At 36.2% G+C, this 20128-nt stretch overlaps 1 protein-coding gene across 1 annotated transcript in view; it reads right to left on the reverse strand.

Moving 5' to 3' along the window:
• Positions 1-779: 779 nt before the first annotated feature.
• Positions 780-20128, reverse strand: part of PRKAA2 (protein kinase AMP-activated catalytic subunit alpha 2) — a 59206-nt gene continuing 39857 nt past the window's right edge. The window contains exons 3-9 of the mRNA XM_082857807.1: positions 17772-17865; positions 17047-17191; positions 15721-15808; positions 14102-14326; positions 5918-6422; positions 4071-4197; positions 780-2802 (exon numbers count right to left, since the gene is read on the reverse strand). Coding sequence (XP_082713933.1) covers positions 2564-2802; positions 4071-4197; positions 5918-6422; positions 14102-14326; positions 15721-15808; positions 17047-17191; positions 17772-17865 — 1423 coding nt within the window. The 3' untranslated portion in view covers positions 780-2563. The remainder of the gene's footprint in view (positions 2803-4070; positions 4198-5917; positions 6423-14101; positions 14327-15720; positions 15809-17046; positions 17192-17771; positions 17866-20128) is intronic.

The raw sequence follows: 20128 nt of genomic DNA on the forward strand, positions 1-20128 counted from the left end.
CCACAATTACCCAGTTTACAAGACTGAAATGTGGGAATTTAGCAACTGATTTCTTTCCCTCTCCCTGCTCATTAGCAACAAAGAGCCTCCTATGAAAATGTTCTAGCCCTGTTATGCTGGGCTGAGCCTCCTGTAATCTTCTCTCTACAAAGTACTACGCCATCTACATTCACAGAAGAGCTGTGCTCTAAAACCTTAAGGACACAAGAACCCGAACTGTGACCCTTGGTTCTCCTAAAATTCAACAGATGGCTATCAAAATGTAGATATTCATAAATACTGGCAAGAATGAGAAAATAGTAAATAACTTCTTAACTCTTAAAAAACATGACAGTCATCCATTTAAAGCAATTTTTATGTAAGTTTCTAACATTTGATTCATTAGACTAAAGAAGCTAAAATGCTACTGGATTCCTTCCTACCTTTTCTCTGTCTTCAAAATTGTTAGGGATTTTGTCCTTGGGAATAAGGAATCAGATTAATTCCTTATTTTGAAGGTCACCCCATTCATAGGCAAGTATTATGAGGTGGCCCTGTTTTTCCCTAAAGAAGTATTTACACATTTGTTGAGGCCAAAATTATGCCATACCTATATGCAGCAGGACTGCTTTTCCCTATAAAAATATTCACAAAAAAGTATCCTTCGATGCCACTAGGTGGCAATCTTTCAAAGGTTTAAACTTAACACATCTTAACTGCCTGCAACCCCACCCTCTTGCCAAGTTCCCAAATTGGCTAATAAGCCAAGTTCCCAAATTGGCTAATAAGGATTCCTTGTATTTTGATATTAAGAAGTCAGGCTTAAAAGTTATATAACACCATTTTTAAAAAGTTCTGCAAAACAATATGATGTGACACACCGCAAACTCCTGACTCAAAGCTCTTTAAAGACAGACATACTTGTCTTTCATAAACACAAGAGAAATCTGGTCTAACATTCTCATTTGCTTCTTGGTAGAAAACACATTATTTTTGGCAAAGAGAAACCTGTCAAGGCAATGTCACTTTTTGTTTTCAAGAGCTTAATCTTTTATAGGGTAAGTCAGGTGAATGAGATTGTTAATTATAACATATTAGACAAGACAAATGAATAAATACAAATTCGATAAATTATACATAATTTTAAAATTAAATATTTTTACTAAAACAAAATATAATCAATGGGCTATTATCTACCCTGCTGTATATAGGTTTTTTGTTTTTTTAAAAGCCTTAAAAAAACCTGCACGTAGCCAAAAAAAAAAATGTTTGGTTTTTCATTTAAAAGCACTGGTGCGAATACATATATGTATATATGTAAACAACACATATATTTATTCAAGAGAGAATTTTTTGAATGTTTAAGGCTTCCCTGCCCTACCAGGTTCAAAAGTGAAAGTCACAGCCTACCAAACTTTGGAAGTACACAAAAGCCCTGAGGGCCAGAACAGTGTTTCAAACTTGATGGCTAGCAACCAAGATATAGAAGAAAGAAAGAGAACCAGAAAAGATTTCAAAGCTGAGTCAATCAGCCACTAAGGATCAAACAATAAACAAAGACAAAGGTGACTAGGGAAGGTGAGGGAGGGGGGTGAATACAGTAACAAACTTCTGATGAATAATTAGCATCATGGGATGCAACAGGACACACACATACACACAGCTCCACACCACCACACACAATAAGAGATCAAAGGTAGGAGTCCTCTTTAAGAGACGGTTGACATTTTGCTTTGTTTCATTTAACTGTCTATTTTATCATGCTTGGTGAAGTACAAAAATAAATAGAGTGAAAAAGAATCTGAGAAACGTAGATTTTGAAGGCATGTTGCAAAATGATATAAGTTTATGAAAAAGACAAAGGTGGTTGTAATTCCATATGTTCCAGTACTGAGTAGAACCTTGAAGGCTCTTAAATATGTTATTCGGGAAAATCTCAAGATAAAACCTCTAGTTGGTTATAGCTGTTTTTAAGGAACCTGGAAATGACCGTTACCTGTTTCAGGACCACAGCCCTTCTGTTGAACACTGGGCAATATTTGCAAAAACTGCTAGCAGAACTTGGTTTCTGAAATTTGGGGGGCTGGCTCTTAAGATTTCAACATTTAATTACTATCTTACTGATGTTTGGGCTATTTTTTTAATCTTCTTGTGCATAAACACAGCTTAAAGCCTGCTGAAATTTAGGAAGCAAACTGGATTTATCTACACTAAACAGGAAAGCAAGAAGATGTTGCCAAACCACCCTTTGACTGAGATGGTTTACCAGTAAAGGTGTATTAATCATCTGTAGTGAATCCACAATTTTAGATTAACAATAATCTTCATCAATGTTCACGTATTAAAGATACTACCTATGTAAATTTATCATAGGCAGAACAGAATTACAGATATCTACAGTAAATGAAATGTCAGACTTTTACGTTCTCAGTCATTTCAGTGGCGTTGAGCGTCCCCTGGAGATAGTCACAGCTCTCAACCAGTACTGCAGAGTATGTGATATCCATAAGTCAAACAATAATTTAAAGAATATATCTGATTTTCACAGTGCAAAAACAGAAAGATAGAAACTAAGGAAAGATCATCAACGGGCTAACGTAGTGATCAGACTGGCACACATTTCAAAAAAATCCATGGTGTGACTGCCCAGGCGAGGTGGAACTGAAGACGACGTGCTTCCGATCAGGGAGCCCGAGAGGGAGCCAGAGAGCAAATGGCTCTCCGCAGTTACAGAATCCAAACTGGATCGCGGTCTGTGTAAGCCAGCAGCAGAGCAGGACCGCTGGGGCGTTGAGGAGCCAGACCTCTGCTCCACCACCTCATCTGAAATGGACCAAAGAAGAGCAATTGATATGAAAGGTATATTTGCCCGAGCCCTTCCTACGAAGATACCTTATTCAGAATATTAAGTAAACACATCTGAGCAAGGGCAACCTGACAGCAAATGTCGTGTCTCAGCGTTTTGGAAGCAGGGGTGGCAAAAGCCCTTCCCTCCCACGATCGTAACAGACGCCACTCGCCAACCTCAACACTCCCGTGCGGTCAAAGTGGGGCTCCTGAGTCCTTCTCAACATAGTATTCGACAGTAACCTGGAAATCAAACTGACACCCCTTTCAGTTGAAGAAAGCGCACCTTTGGAGGATTATTTTCTTGCGTTGTAGCAATAGAAAAAAATCATTAAGATAAAAACAAAAGTTACCATTGCACTGATCCTTCAGCGTACATTGCAACCGCCCAGGGGAAGGGGCAAGGGAAATCTTGTTTAAAAGGCAGATTCCCAGTTTCCCAGGACCCATCTCCAGAGATTCTGATTTGCTAGGTCTGGGAGAGTTCCTAAGAATCCTCTTTTTAATAAGAACTCTGGGTAATTTTGATGAAGGTGGTCTGGGGACCATATAAACACAGCTATAGCTGATGGCAGTTTAAGAATAAAGTTTAAATGCTGTTGAAAACAACTTCCCTAACTATGCACTCCGTTTTCCTCTGGTTCCATCCAGCGGTGGACTCTTGGTTTACTCTGCTTGTATCCCACTTGGGCCCCTGCGTGGAATAAGCACATTTGCTCAGCCAGGTTTGACTCTCGGCACACACGAGGTCCTTGGACATGACCACCTCCGTTGACTCCTCTGCCTCCTGGATGGCCATGGGCACCAAAATCCAGCCCAAATCTCAGGAAAGGCCTATCTGGATACCTTGGCCACCCAAGGTGAAAGAAGCTGATGAAGAATGAAGTTTAGATATTGTAATGTTTACTGATAAAAGATGAATGGAGAAGTGTGACAAAGAATCTAACAACATCAACTAATTTTAGGTAAAAAGTTGCTTTCCTGTTGTTCCTTACTTTTCTCCACAGGCAACACTACAAATGACTTTTTTTATGCCAAGGAAGCACTTCTTTTGGAGAAGTGCTAGATTAGAGATTTTCCACGTCTTCAATCCTCTTTGTTTCACTTACATTTTTAGTTAAGTCTAGATTACTTAAAAACCAGTATAGAAGACCTACCCACCATGTCTTTGAGATGGTTTAATATCTTGTCAACTAGTGCCAAGTTTTATCTTCTCAGAGCTCATGCCTGCATGGCTTCCTTACCATCAATGCTTTTAAAGTCCAAAAGATAGCTTCTATTGTCAACTAGGTACAGCTGTAAGCTCATTTTCACATAATTGCCAGTCACTGGATTTCTTCTTCTTACACGTAGATGGTATGCATTCACTACCTAAAATGAAAAATCTTTAAGGAAAAACATTCGAAATAACAAACTGCAAAATATCTCCCTTATTCTTATTGCAAAGAATAATATCAAAACAAATAACTGATAGAGGTGGGGTAGAGAGGGAATTCCTGAATGATCTTTTTTTTTTAACATTACATAGTAGTTTAGTATTTATTTAATCCCACTAACAGTACTGTGTACAACAGTTAAAATTCAAAGGGAACTCAGAGACTCTAGAGAGTCCGGCCTTCTTTCCAGATATGCCTCCACTCTAAACCATCAGTAATATTTTGGTTGCCCAAAGGTATCAACTTGGATACCTTTACCTATGAATATAGAATAGACAGAAAAAGGACAAATAACATGTCAATGGTTTGAATCAGGAACTGTTAACAGGTACTGCCACGAAATTTAAGTATCGTAGTAATCTCGTAAAGAAGATACTGTTTGCCTTTTGAAGATAATAAAACCGCAACTCAGATAAAGAAGATTCTGGTTTTCAAAACATCTTATCAAATTAGTTCCAAAAATTTCTCAGTAAGAATTTTTTGCTTTTGCTTTTGTTTTCTTTTACGCGGGCCTCTCACTGTTGTGGCCTCTCCCGTTGCGGAGCACAGGCTCCGGACGCGCAGGCTCAGCGGCCATGGCTCACGGGTCCAGCCGCTCCGCGGCATGTGGGGTCTTCCCGGACCGGGGTATGAACCCGTGTCCCCTGCATCGGCAGGCGGACTCTCAACCACTGCGCCACCAGGGAAGCCCCTCAGTAAGAATTTTAAAGACATTAACATCTCCTTTTAAACTAAATAAAACTGCTTCAGAAAAGGGAGATCTGTTTTTTTTTTAATGGTTTTAAGGAAATATTATTTTGTTTATTCATTCCATGTACAAATAATGAAATAAAAACATGTCAAATGAATATTCACATGATATGTTTGAAAATTTTTTTCTTCCGTTAAAAGTACATTCACAGTCCTCAAGAAAGGAACAAGAGTAAAAGATGCCTGAAAATAAAAAACTGATTTTTCCCCCACATATACTCAAATAGAACTGAAATGAATTTGAGTACTAATAAAAAAGTAAAATGTGGGCTGAGAATAAGAAAAATAAACTGCAACTAAGGACTAAAAGAACAAGCCAAATAAGACAGATTTTTCTCAACTTACAGAAATGTATTTGTTTACTGAATAAATATGTCCTGATGGTATAATTTGTGTCAACCACTTGCTGTTACAGCTACTGGCAAAAAGAAAAAAACCCTCCCTTAAGAAGGAGAGAGAAAAGTAAAAACACAGTGTCTTTGACGACACATGATGTTTTATTGTTACGATGCATGCTGAAACAGGTTTTCAAGAGATTTCTCAAGAGATTCAAGAGATTAAGTTCTCTTGAATTCAAGAGATTAATTTCTCAAGAGATTTCAAGTTGATTAAAACTTTGTTTCTCAGCCAAGAATGCTATTCTATAATTAAAAAAATACATAGGTCTCCAACACTGACAGTTCTTCATCCTTACAGAGCTTTGTTTTGTTTTGTTTTGAATGCACATGGTACGTTACTGGAAAGAATGGGATTTATCAGCCAGAAGCATCAACACCACTAAATTCATATCTAAATCACAACCAACTTTTTTTATTGACCTTAGTACTCAACTCAGCAGCTCAGAGCAGCTTACTACACAAAAAAATGGCTTCTACAAATGATCTTCATATACTACAATTTCCTACCTTCCATTCAAAATCCAGCTGCTTCATAGCTCGGTAAACTTCAGCCATAATGTCATATGGTTTGCTTTGACTTCGGATTCCAAGATGCCACTTGGCTTTTTTCACAGCTAAAGATTTGGGCTTAGTTGTATTCAGTGCATCCAACGGACATCTTGCTTTAGGGCTGTCTGCTACAAGAGGTGGCATCCTTTCTGGGTGAGGTTTCAGGCCTGGGGGAATATGCATGGCACTATCATCCATAAAAGAACCAGTTGGGGGACTAGAGGCGAGGTAGAACTCACTGGCTTGGTTCATTATTCTCCGATTGTCAATGATAAGATGATAAGCCACTGCAAGCTGGTCTTGAGGGTCACCACTATATAAACTGTTCATTACTTCTGATTCTGTACACTCAAATTTTTCACACACTTCTTTCACAGCCTCATCATCAATGATGTTAGCATCATAGGAGGGGTCTTCAGGAAATAAGTAACTGGGCAAATCTTGTTTAAACCATTCATGCTCTCTAGGAAAAATACCACAATACACTATTGTAAGAACATGCTTTGGCAAGTCCCGAACAATTCAGACATGGGGTAATACAATATAACAGAATCAGAAAGACCTGGTCTCTAGTCACTTACTAGCTATTGGACCCTGGGTAAGTTGATTTGTCCCTGCTCTTGAATAACTATGATTATTCAGACTTGAGTGTTTGGCTGACATTTTCTCAAAAAATAAATGAAATGAGCCTGTCACGTCAAAGGAAACAACTGGCAGTATCTGTTGCCAATCATAAAATTCAAGCTTTCAAGCAAAATGTTAGAATTTTGTATAATTTGTGTCTGTCTCCAAGAGTTTGACAGCTTCTCAATACTTAAAGACTACTACGTTTATCATGAAGAGGATAATGACTGTAATTTGATATTATCTAATAAAATGTGTCACCATTTGGAACATCAGTCTACCTCAATAACCCAATATTTTCCATATGACCAATGCAAGATGTTACAGAATCATACATGGGCAAAAGATCCACTCAAAATACAGAACAGACCAGTGGATTTTAATGTAATAAAGTACAAAAGTTCACTGATATGTTTTCTTATTTGATATTGCAATTAACATGTTAAGCTTTGGTTTAATATCAAAGAAAAATATCTGTAACTATCTGAAAGGCTATGAAAATGTTCCTCCCTTTTCCCACCACCTGAGATCTGATATTTTTCCTAGACTTCAACTAATACAACATATTGCAACAGATGACTGAAGAAGCAGATAATGAGAACCTAGCTGCTGTCTCTGATTTACAGGATTTGAAAAATGTAAAATAAAGGTACTCTTGTCACCATATTGTCTTGTTTTGGAAAATAAGGTTATTTTTCATAAGAGACATATTATTCAGAATAACATGTAGTAGGTTTATTATTATTAAGTGAATTAAATATTTTTAAAATTTCTCAGTTTTGGTTTCTAATATGACATTGATAAATACGACCTATATTTAAAAAAAGACTCTTTGGAGTCCTCAATTTTAAGACTGTAAAGGGGTACTCAAACCAAAATGTTTGAGAACCAGTCTCCTAGATCTTATTTTCTCACTCTTCTGGGCCTTTGCACATGATGTTACTATTGCCACCCTAGAATATCCCACCCCTTTTCATTTAACTAACATGTACTACGCCTTCAAGATTGTGTAAGCATTGCTACATGGTAAACTGGGCACTCCCTAAGCTAAATTGAGATCAGTATATAGTTTACCTGAATGCCTTCTATTGACTAATTCACTTATGAATATTTACTAAGGACATACCGTGGTAAAAAGGCACACGCCTTCTCACAGAAATTATATTCTAGCTGAATACAGATTAAACAAACACTCTCAAAAATGAATACATAGTTACAAATACACAAATATAAAAATCCTGTGATAAAGATTATGAGTGAAAAGTACAGGGTAAAATAAGAGTATATAATTCAGAATGGGAGGTAGGTGATTAAGGAAGCCACTCTCAGTAATATTTAAGAAGATACCAGAATGACTAGAAGTCAGCTAAGCAGAGCTGGGGAACAGGTATTCACAGCAAAAGAAACAATACATGCAAAGACTCTGAGATAAGAAAAAATTCTGCTATGTTCAAGGAACTGAACTGAGGCCACACTCATGAAATCATAATGAGTTACGGGTTGGAGTGGCAAAAGATATCAGGTATATCTGACAGCTGTAGGCTATAAAGAAGGTTTTTGGACAAAACTATGGGTGATGAAAACAACTGAAAGATTTTAAAGAGACAGGCGTGACATGATCTAATTTGCATTCTGTAAAGATCATTCTGCTTGTGATAAAGAAATTGAATTGAAAAGATAAGAGTAATAATGATGAGGAGGAGGAGGATGCTAGTGCAATAGCCCAAGTGAGAAATGATGGTGTGCCAGGCCTTGAGTATACACACAGAGATGAAACTTCTACAGCTTCTAGTAGATGATGCTATTATAACACTCATACTTTCTTATAGTTGTTACAGTTTTTTTTTTCTTAATCCTCCCCACTAAACTGGGAACTCCTTGAAACAGGGACCATGCCTTATTCACCTGCATTCCAGTACCCAGTACAGAGTAAATGCTCAATAAATGATGAATAGCCAATGAAGTCAAAAATGAATTCATAAATGTGTTTAATTGCTATATCATGATAATAATAAGCACTTAAATAAATGTTTAGTAATAAAATGACTGGTGAATACTAATTTTTTCAAAAGAAATAATAGAAAAAAATAAATTGTTACACATCTAACGTTTTTAAAATATCAATATCAAATAGGGAAGATGAACACTTTTGAATGAACTCCAAAAATTCATTCTTCCATAACAGAAATGAGATTACTAGTGAAAATTGTCAAAATCAACTTTTTCAGAACTCTGGAAATTAACCAAAGGCCTGTAATAATCTGAGGAGTGTTTAAAAAATTGGCCGAGTCTCAGTAAGAACAGCGAGATCTGTGACACTTTAACACATTTTTGACCAGAGACGTATTACAGCCACAGGTGTTAGTCTTAGTTTCTGCAAAAATCCCCCAGTCAATAAAGCGTTAAGTTACTCCATATCCATCTCCTTTCCCCATTTCTACAGTAGCCTTGAAAACCAACAGCCTCACAATCATTGTAGCCCAAAAAACCAGCATCTAGCAACCACTGGTGGGGGGATGGGGAGAAGAATAGGTTTAGAGTTCTCCAAAAGTCCTATCCCAAGAGAACTGTCGTTATTTGACATGGCTAGCAGATCTCTGGAAACCTCTACACTCAAGCCCTGTCTTCATCTGACCTGACTCAGAGCTCCCTCTACAAAGCCTTCTCCCCAGAACATTTGTCAAAAACAATCAATGGCAACTGCCTAACATCCCAGCTGCTAAAAGCAGCAATAAGAGTTGGAGCAAACAAGAAGCTCGTCAAAAAACCAAAAAGGAAAAGTTAGGGAAGTAAATTCCATAGGGGTCCTTGAAATACTCTTACATAATCCTGGGACTCACAAATGCAGGGCTGTGTTCATTTCCAAGAAAGGCCCTGATTTCTCATCACTGGTTGACTTTGAGGCTCTGTGCTAGCAGGAATGAAAACAAATGCAGAGTTATGAGCTTTTCATTAAAGCACTGAAGACATACCCCAACATGCACACGAAGTCCCTCAGCAAAGGCTGGGAGACTTATTAGATCAAGGCCTTTAAGGAAAACTTTGTCTAATAATTAGCTGACCATTAAGCTAACCAAGCAGAGACTTCAGTGGCCACCCATGACAAAGAATATAGACTTATGGAATTAGTTCAATAAAATCACTTAACAAACAAGAGCAACAACGACGTACAACAATTACAAATTCTAGGCATCTATGCAAGAGGAATAAACACATATGACCGTTTAAAAACCTATACATAAATGTTCATGGCAACATTATATAAGAGCCAAAAAGTGGAAACAACTCAAATATCCATTAAGTGATGAATAAACAAAATTTAGTATATCTAAACAATGGAATATTTTTCAAGCAAAAGAGTAACGATGTACTGATACATGCTACAGCATGAAAGAACACTGAAAACATCATGTTAAGTGAAAGAAGCCATACTCAAAAGGCCACATGCCGTATGATTCCATTTATATGAAATGTCCAAAAGAGGGAAATCCATAAAGACAGAAAGTAGATTAGTGGTTGCCAGGGGCTGCAAGGAGGAGGAAATGGGTATAGAGTTTCTTTGGGGGATGAGAAAAATGTTCTAGAATTAGACAGTGGTGATGACAGTTTAACTTTGTGAACATACTAAAAACCACTGAATCATACAATTTAAAGAAGCAAATTTATGGTATGTGAATTATACCCATAAATGTTTAAAAAAATAAATAGAGAAGTAATCTAAATTTTCATTTCCAATTAATTCAGAAAAAGAACCACAGTTCTTCATAATAATAACAGTGCCAATTAAAAAGCCATACTTTGAGGCTGGGGGAGGAATAAATTAGGAGGTTGGGATTAACATATATACACTACTATATATAAAATAGATAAGCAACAAGAACCTACTATATAGCACAGGGAACTATACTCAGTATTTTGTAAAAAACCTATAACAGAAAAGAATCCGAAAAGGAATATATACATACATATATATACATATGTGTGTGTGTAACTGAGTCACTGTGCTGTACATCTGAAACTGACATAACCTTGTAAATCAACTATACTTCAATTTAAAAAAATAATTATAATAATAAAGCAACCCTCCACATGTAAAAAAAAAAAAAGCCATACTTCCAGCTTTTAATTTTCAGGAGTCAATTTCTAAATTAACTTGGCCAAGGTAAGCAGTAACCAGGATGTTTATGAAGGTTCACCTGAGGCAAAATCAATTCATTTCATATGGGCTACTACACAGCCACCAGAAATTACGTCTTCCTGTCACTATTGCCTAGCACCTGATTTTGACATATGACTTAAGACTAAATGAGTTATGATGACTACCAATCAAATTTTAGAAACTTCACAATGTGTGCAAACTTCTTTAAGTGCAGCTCAAAGGTCCTTATATATTCACTTTAAAATAATATTAATAGCTACTATTGTATGCTGGGCATTAGTCTAAAAGCTTTAATTATATTAGGATGAATGTTTGCAGTTTCTAATATTCAACTGTGCTTAGATCTACAGAAATAGTCAATTCATATGGTTCAACCTAAGGCTATCCTCCAAACAAATCCACTATATATGACGTAGCTAAAGCACCAAGAGTTATAAGGAATATGCCAATAGCTAGTAAACAAAGAATCAGAATTTGTAATTAGACAGTTGAACTTCAGACACTCACTTTTAACCACAATAACATTAACAGTAATACTAAGCTTACAGCACTTAAAGATGTGATTTTCCTGAAGACAATGTCTGTCTTGCCTACCAATATATTCCCAGCACCTAGCATAGGACCTTAAACAGAGTAGATGTTAAATAAATAATTGTTAAAGAAATAAAAGCAAAAATGATTAAATGAACGAATAAATACTGAGATATATTTTCTAACCTCCAATAGCTTACCATCTTAAAAGACAAAAAAGATCTGTACAAAAATACAGGCATACCTTAGAGAGATTGCTGGTTTGGTTCCAGATCACTGCAATAAAGCGAATATTGCAATAAAGCAAGTCACCAACATTTTGGTTTCCCAGTGCATATAAAAATTACATTTAGAGTACACTGTAGTCTATTATGTTTGCAACAGCATTATGTCTAAAAAAGCAGTGTGTATACCTTAATTAAAAAACACTTTATTGATAAAAAATGCTAACCATCATCTGACAACACAAGGTTCCCACAAACCTTCAATTTGTAAAAAACACAGTATCTACACAGCACAGTAAAGCGAAGCACAGTAAAACTAGGTGTGCCTGTAACTGTAAGACGGAATGTGGTAACATGAGAGAAATATAACATATCATGGTATTTTGGAGAAAGGCTGGATGCCACAGAACTGGTGTGCCAAGCTGGATTAGTGGAAGTAGTACAGGTTCTGAATCAGGCAATATCTGAGCCCTACTTCTGCCTGCCTCTTATTAGCTGGGTAATTTTCACAAATACACATTTACTCAAAACCTAATTCATATCAAATGCACAATGCCTAGAACATATTAATACTTGGTCCCTAATTTAAAGGACCCTAAAATTTAATAGGGACAAACAGATACATAAATCAAAACATAACCTTTCTAAGCTTCAGTTTCACGATTTGTAAAATGAGAATAATAATAGTTACCTGTTAAGAATCAATGCAATAAAATATGTCAAGTACCTAGCAAAATACCTGTTATATAATAATCGTTAATAATTAGTAACTCTGTTGAACCATATTTTGTCAAATGAAGAATTCCCAAACGTTAATAAACAGAATATGGATAAATAAAAAAATGATGAAAACTATAAATTCAAGTTATTATTTTAAGTACAGAGATGGTTGCCACTATTTTATACCACCTACATATGTGTAAATTAACTCATCCTAGTAGACTTTTATTTACATTTTTCTTCTAAAACTTGAAAATATACAGACACCTGTTTAATATAACAGAATCAGTACTTTTACTATTCTCAACATATGTGCTGATACAAACAGGGGCAAGTACGTATATATTAGCATACTTAACTTTCTTTTCTAAGGAAAAGCCAATTTTCTTTCTAAGGAAAAGCCAATTAAGTGAACTATTTATTCTTTTTTTTTTAATTTTTTTTTTTTTTTGCGGTACGCGGGCTTCTCACTGCTGTGGCCTCTCCTGTTGCGGAGCACAGGCTCCGGACGCACAGGCTCAGCGGCCATGGCTCACGGGCCCAGCCGCTCCGCGGCATGTGGGATCTTCCCGGACCGGGGCACGAACCTGTGTCCCCCGCATCAGCAGGCGGACTCTCAACCATTGTGCTACCAGGGAAGCCCCTGAACTATTTATTCTAAAGGACTATGAACACAACAGAGTTTTTCCCTGCTAAGTCCATTTCCATAACTAAATCTGGTTCTAATTTACAATTTTACATTTTTAGGTATGAGGCCTGGAACACTAAGAGAGGCTGGGGGAAGAAAACAGTACACGAATGCAACGGGAGTGCCAAAGAGATCAGCAGCAGTCACAAAAACAACTACCTCAGCCACCACTGAAATGTTCCAAGAGTCGTATTCTGGATTATGAAGACAAGGCAAAGTATTCTGGAAAGATGTCAAAAGAATGCGTTTGCAAATAAATACCTGATGAAATGTTAGGTGAGAACAAAAAACCCTCTAAGAAACATGACTGATAAATAAAAAGTAGAAGGCAATGAATCATCCTGACTTGTGTGTGCTATATAAAGGTCATATTCACAGTAACACCAGCAACTGCACTTTCCAAAGTTTCTCACATAACAAGAAATCCTTCTCAGCAAACCCACTAGCGGCTATTTTTGGATTCAAAATCTTAGCAAAAATTTTTATGGTTTATTTCATCAACCGTATGTAAAATATATAACTCTCACCCTGTTTTTCCATTTGAAACTTATTCAAATACTTTCTGAGTGTACACTATATTTCTAGGCCTTCTAGCACTGTATATACAAAGATGATAAGACACTCTCTCTACCCTTTTATAGTTACAAGAGAGGAGAAAGATACACTGAAAACAACTAGATACAGAATGAGAATGAAAGAATGAAAGCATGAACAAAATGTGGAAATCACAGAAGTGGAAGCAACTAAAACTGCTCAGGAGAATCAGAAGTGATTTCACAAGGAAGGTGATAAGTGAGCAGAATTTTAAAGGATGAATGGAGATCTTTCAGGTCCAAAAATGCAGAAAAGGCATCAGAGGCAAAGGGAATAATACAAACAAAGACATGAGGCATGAAATATGCATCATGTTTGAGGAACAAGGAAAAGTTCACTGTGGCTGAAGCTCTGGTATAAGGGGTACGGCGTTGAGCCTTAACTATGAAGGGCCTTGTATGCTTTGCTACCTAAACTGAAAAGTTTGGGAAACAATCTGAAATATTTAAAAGTTGAGTGACAGGATCAGCTTTATGTAATAAGGAAAGTAAAATTCGTATAAAATCAAGTGTTACAGTGCCTAACATAAAGCAGCCATTCAGGTAGTGGTACTAATATTAATAGTAGAATATGTACTTAATAGCAACAAAAAGACTATTCACCTTATGTCTTTGATAGTTGCTCGTTTCAGGGGGTCAACCTGTAGCATATGCATCAGGAGAGTGGCAACAGAACGATTGAGATATTCTGGGATATAAAAAACACCCCCTCGGATCTTCTTAAACAACGTAGGCACATGCTCATCATCAAATGGGAGGGTGCCACAGAGAAGAGCATACAAAATAACACCGCAGCTCCAGATATCAACTTCAGGACCTGCATACAATCTAGGGGAAAAGATGACAACACAAACCTGAAATGCAAGTGTCACTTCCCATCTACGTGTACCCTGTTTCTATATGTACCTATCTACACAGTACAGACTGTATATGTATTGCTTTCCAAGGTCTTTAGTGAAGTCCGTGGCCACTCCACAACACTCAATGGTTGTTCCCCAGAAAGAATAAGTGATCTAACCAAATACTATTCAAACTTCCCAAGAGAAAACAGTATTTTTAGACACAAACTAAACTGAGCTTACTAATTGACTAATTAAAAAATATAAAACTTTCTATGGTTGATTTTTGATAGAAACATCGAAGTGGACGACCATAAATTTGAAGAAAAGCAATACTATATAGTGTATAGGCTAAATCTTCTTACCATAAAGCTATTAAAAGAAAATGCATATATAATAGAATGTTTATGCCTGGCACACCTACTTTAAAGAATATTTGGAATAGTAAAGTACTAACTAGTCCTACTGCAATCTCTTTCACAGTATTCATGCTGTATCACGTTATCCTGGGTACCTACTACTTTCATTCCAACCACTCGGTAGCCCCTGGGACTAAGATTACCTTTATCCAGAAAACCTATGCCTAGAATGTTATTCCTTTTTCCTCTCACCTTTCTACATTATTAAGATTCCACTGATAGCACATTACCAAACTCAAACCTAAGTCTGAGGTAACAAAGTAGATCTCTACAATTCCAATTAAAAAAATACACTCCATTTCAATAAAAATTGCTGTCCATTATTTATATTGTTTGCTGTATAGTCCAAACTGCTATATCTGCAATAATACCTTTTCTTTATTTTCTCTCATAGAATTCTGTAAACTTTTAAAATCAGACATTGGTCACCATAGAAGACTTGAATTTATCACTGCACTCTGTATAAACATTTTAAAAATGTGCCAATGAGTAAGTTGCATGAATAAATTACACGGTCTTCTCTTGTGCAGTTAACTTCATGAAATGACAATACTGTCCCCCCAGAAAACCTCATTCTTCTAAAGACAAAACATAAAAATAATACTCTGTATGCTTTATAAAAGAGTATATACAGAATTATTAAAGGACTATGTCTGAGAAGCTTAAATGCAGCAAATGCTTGCTCTCCTAGCTGCAATTTTCTAAAATGAAAAAAATAAATCAAGTTTTGTTTCAGTTTTTAGTGGAAAAACTCCTTAAATACATTCATAACAAAATCTAAATCAAATGTTTTAAAAAATTGTTTAATATAAGTAATCTCTCTTCAACAATAGAAAAACTAAAGGGACAATATGTTTCTATTATGTTAAAAATCTTATCTTCCAAAGAGAATGTATTATAATTAAATGTTATCAGAATGAACAAAGCATTACAAAAAGCTTACTCTTCACTGATATATTATTACCTGCCTGAGATGACTTCAGGTGCTGCATAATTTGGGGAGCCACAACTAGTTCGCAGAAATTCACCATCTGACATCATATTAGATAATCCTAAAAATAAGAGTAATATGTTTACCTGGTGCTACATATGTTTAAAACTAAATACAGATAAATGCATAAGGAAAAACGTCAAGTTTGTAATGCCTCACATATCATAATGTTTATTTTTAAAAGCAGTAGAAAGCATTTGTTGGACTAGAAAGACTCCATTTCAGAGTGCTCATACATGACAAAAAAGCCAAAGCACACCATGCCTAAGATTGAAATTAAACTCCTTTTCTAAATAAGAATATTGATTCACTTCACAAATATGAGGTTATTCTAAATTATATGAACTTTTCCAAACATAAAAGCATCAAAATATTATTTACCCACATCTGCAAATGAAAGAAAATAGAGACTACGATTACTTTTTTATACTGTGCTTTCAAAGGCATTTTTAAATATCTCTAAGTAGAAATCAGATAGGCTCCAATTTATAAATATTACGTTCCAAAAGTTTTTAATTTGCAGAGCTTTAATTCAACATAGAAAAACATTCCATTGAACCAGAAATCTAGTTGCACTACAGCAGTAAATGAGCTTTGTGATTTAGAGAAGGAAGAGAAATAGGAAAATGACTTCCCTGGCTTTTAGATTAAAGACAAGGTACAGACAAAAATTTTAAATAAGTAATGCTGAACTCTGATACCTTTTCATCTCTTTCTATAATCTCTCACTTTCTGATCCTCTCCTCTACTATGGCACCCTGTCCAGGTATGTTTATCCCAGAAAGTGTTTGGGGCATAAAAACTACATTTTACCCTCTTATTTTACCACCAACAAAAACTCCTATTCTTCTACCAAGTTGTTACCTGTTACCCGTAGTCCACTGACATTCCTCCTCGATCAATTCAGAAGGACTGCAACGCTCCAAAACTGCGTGCAAATTTTCATGTACCTCCATTTAAGTGCATTTATCAGGGAAAGTGCCCATACTTTCATTAGATTTTCAAAGGAGTTTGTGGCCCTCACAAAAAAACAGTTAAGTCTCATTTCCTGAGGAAGCAACGCAGATTGAGTGGATTTACCTTGACGCAAGCCCTCTGAATGTCTCCAGACATACTTGCATTTTTAAAAAGTGGTTTAAATGAATAGAGCAAGCTAGTGTGCAGACTGTCCAACTAATCCCTTTTCATGGTATAGGATTTACATCAATGCAGTTGAAAGTTCTTAGTTCATTAAGAGTTGGTACTGACACACCTGCAAAGGCAGCTAGCACACTTCTAAACAACCCTGGAGTTGCATACCAAAATCAGCTATCTTGGCATTCATGTGTGCGTCCAATAGCACGTTCTCTGGTTTCAGGTCTCGATGAACGACCATATGCCTGTGACAGTAATCCACGGCAGACAGAATCTGCTGAAAGAGGCGCCTGGCTTCCATCTCTTCAACCTATCAGGTATAAAAGAAACTGCACTAAGAACATTGGGGACATCTACATAGCAAAAGTTTTAGTTTCATAATCAGCCTAAATATAACTGAGTACACTAATTAGAACTGTGCCAGAATTCTCAACAAATGAGACAAACAAGCCAAAAACTTGCATTCAAGCTCAACATGTCAATCAACAGGTTTTTCTTTGCTGCTAGGCAGTTCATTTTCAATTAATATTACCAAGTGTGCACAGTGTTTCAGGGAATCAACAAGTAAAACATAAACTAAAACAGAACTTACGTGAAATTGCTAAGAAAAGGAAATAACTGAAGCGTCAATAAGATGTTATGGAACAGATTTTTCATTTTGAAAAGCACAGGCTGTTCACGTTGGCAATTAAGTGGAATATATTTCCTAAAATCAGTATTTCATAAGGTGTACTTTTTAAGGAAAAATATATCTAATACTCTGTATGTTTAGTTAGACATTATTACAGAAGCAACCCCGACTCTGAAGATACATTTGTGGTTTGCTATTTCTCACTACTTTCTTCTTTTTTAGCTTAAGGGCTTCTTGTACTAAACAGCATGTTACTCACCCGTCCATGTTTACAGATGTAGTCAAATAATTCACCACCAGACACATATTCCATTACCATAAAAAAATCTGTTGGAGTGCTGATCACCTGGTATCTTTTTTGTAAATGAAAAAATTTAATAAAAAATGTTACTTTAACCAGAATCAACCTAGTACATCCATTCTTGCTATAAATTGATATTCCAGTATTCTACAATATTTTAAGATGGCAACAAATTATATAATGTTATCAAAATAATCACAGAGCTATAAACACAGAGCTTCACAAAACTCAATTACTTCCCAGGGCTTACAGACTTCCCTCCAGATCCCCCCTTTCATGTTTATAAAATTTAGGAAATCCTTCATTCCTCAACAACTAAATTAAGCATCAATTTTTCCATTTAAACAAAAATTTGTTTGTAGTCTATAGAGATGAGGTAGCTTATATTTAAACATAAGTGAAAAATATTCTTGGAAAGGTAAAATGATACCAAAAGGGATACAAATCAGCAAAATCTATAAAGTAGACAAATGATCCTTTCCTCAAAAAAATGAAATGCAAAAAAAGGGAGGGGAAGGTATAGATTAAAAGCAAATCAAGAGACATATTGACCAATTATACTGTATAGACTTGTTTTCATTCCAGTTCAAACAAACCAACTTTAAAAACCATTTATGAAACAATCAAGAAAATCTGAATACTGACTGGAGAGTTCATAATATTCTAACTGTTTAGGTGTGATACTGAACTGTGCCTGTTTTATTAAAATAGAGCCTTTAAATTCCACAGTAGATACTGAAGAATTTACAGACTAAAAACATACTATTTGGGATTTGCTTCAAAATAATTTGGGGTGGGAGAAGTAGGAGGAAGCAGATAAAACAATACACTAATAACTGCTGAAGCTGAATGACAGATAAATGAGGCTTCATCACTTTACTGCTGTATTCATTATGAAATATCCATAATAAAAAATTAAATAGATGTACGTATTTACGCATGTGTATGTGTTTATGTGTGTGAAAATATATATGTACGTTTTCTAGGCACTCAAAGCTGAGCACATAAAACAGTAAAGAACCTTAGCTCTATTTGACAAAATAAAATTTTTCCTAAAAAACTACAACTTCCACATACACACACAATTGTACCAGAGTTCTGAAAACTTTAAATACAAGTTAAATATAACATTAATGTTTTAAATGAAGGTTGCATTTAACACATATAAAAGAAAAATTGTTCTACTCTGCTTTATTTATAAAGAATTATTTATAATCTGGTTAATCATGAGCAGTATCTAATTTACACTGAGTTGCTATTTAAAGCCACTAAGTGTAGCTGGCAGTTCTGCATGCCTTAAAGGCACCCAGTGGAAGGCACAAGCAGGGGCTGAGAAGTGGCTCAGATGCCCCCCTGTAGGCAGTATACCTTGACACAGGATGTGCCAGAAGCAGGGGAACGTTTTGGTAATTAGTCCACCCAGATGGGGCAACTTTTATTATTAATGTGCAAAAAAAGAGAGTATGTTCGAAATGGCGGTTCTGGTTACTAGTCTTCATTAAAGAGGAGGGTAAAAATGACCAGGAAGTCGGTGATATAACTATATACTATATATTTTAAAAGAGGACACATCATGTATAAATTAAACACTTGCAAAAAGTAAAATATTAACACAACATTGTAAATAAACTATGCTTCAATTAAAACAATAGAAAAAAGTAAAAATTAAAGCTGTAGTATTGAAAATGATTACAGACTTTCAGAAGAAATTTTTATAATAGCCATCGTCAGTCCTGGGGATGAAAAATGACAAGGTACCCCACTTCACACAGAATAAACTAATATAACTGGCAAATAAGGCTGAGTCTACTTCAAATGAACTGTGAAAGGGGAATCTTCCCTGAGAACTCGAGAAAAAAGATGGTTCTGTAAGAGCAGCCCTAACAGGCAGCAAACTCTTTTTTTTTTTTTTTTTTTTTTTTTGCGGTACGTGGGCCCCTCACCGCTATGGCCCCTCCCGCCACGGAGCACAGGCTCCGGACGCGCAGGCTCAGCGGCCATGACTCACGGGCCCAGCCGCTCCGCGGCACGTGGGATCCTCCCGGACTGGGGCACGAACCCGCGCCCCCCCACCCCACCCCCGGCATCGGCAGGCGGACTCCCAACCCCTGCGCCACCAGGGAAGCCCAGCAAACTCTAATTGAATAAAATGAATACTGAGGGGCCGGACCACCCGCTGTGTCACTTCACTGTAGGCTGATCTGATTTAGTAACAATTTTCAGTCACTTTTCTGCTCTGTACATATTTGGGGTAAAAGAGAAAAGTGATAAAATTCTAATAAATGTAGTTGCTGATTCCTCTGAGTATACTGCAG

Source organism: Leucopleurus acutus, assembly GCF_964270905.1.
Source record: "Leucopleurus acutus genome assembly, chromosome: 2".
In the NCBI taxonomy this organism is placed as follows: domain Eukaryota; kingdom Metazoa; phylum Chordata; class Mammalia; order Artiodactyla; family Delphinidae; genus Leucopleurus; species Leucopleurus acutus.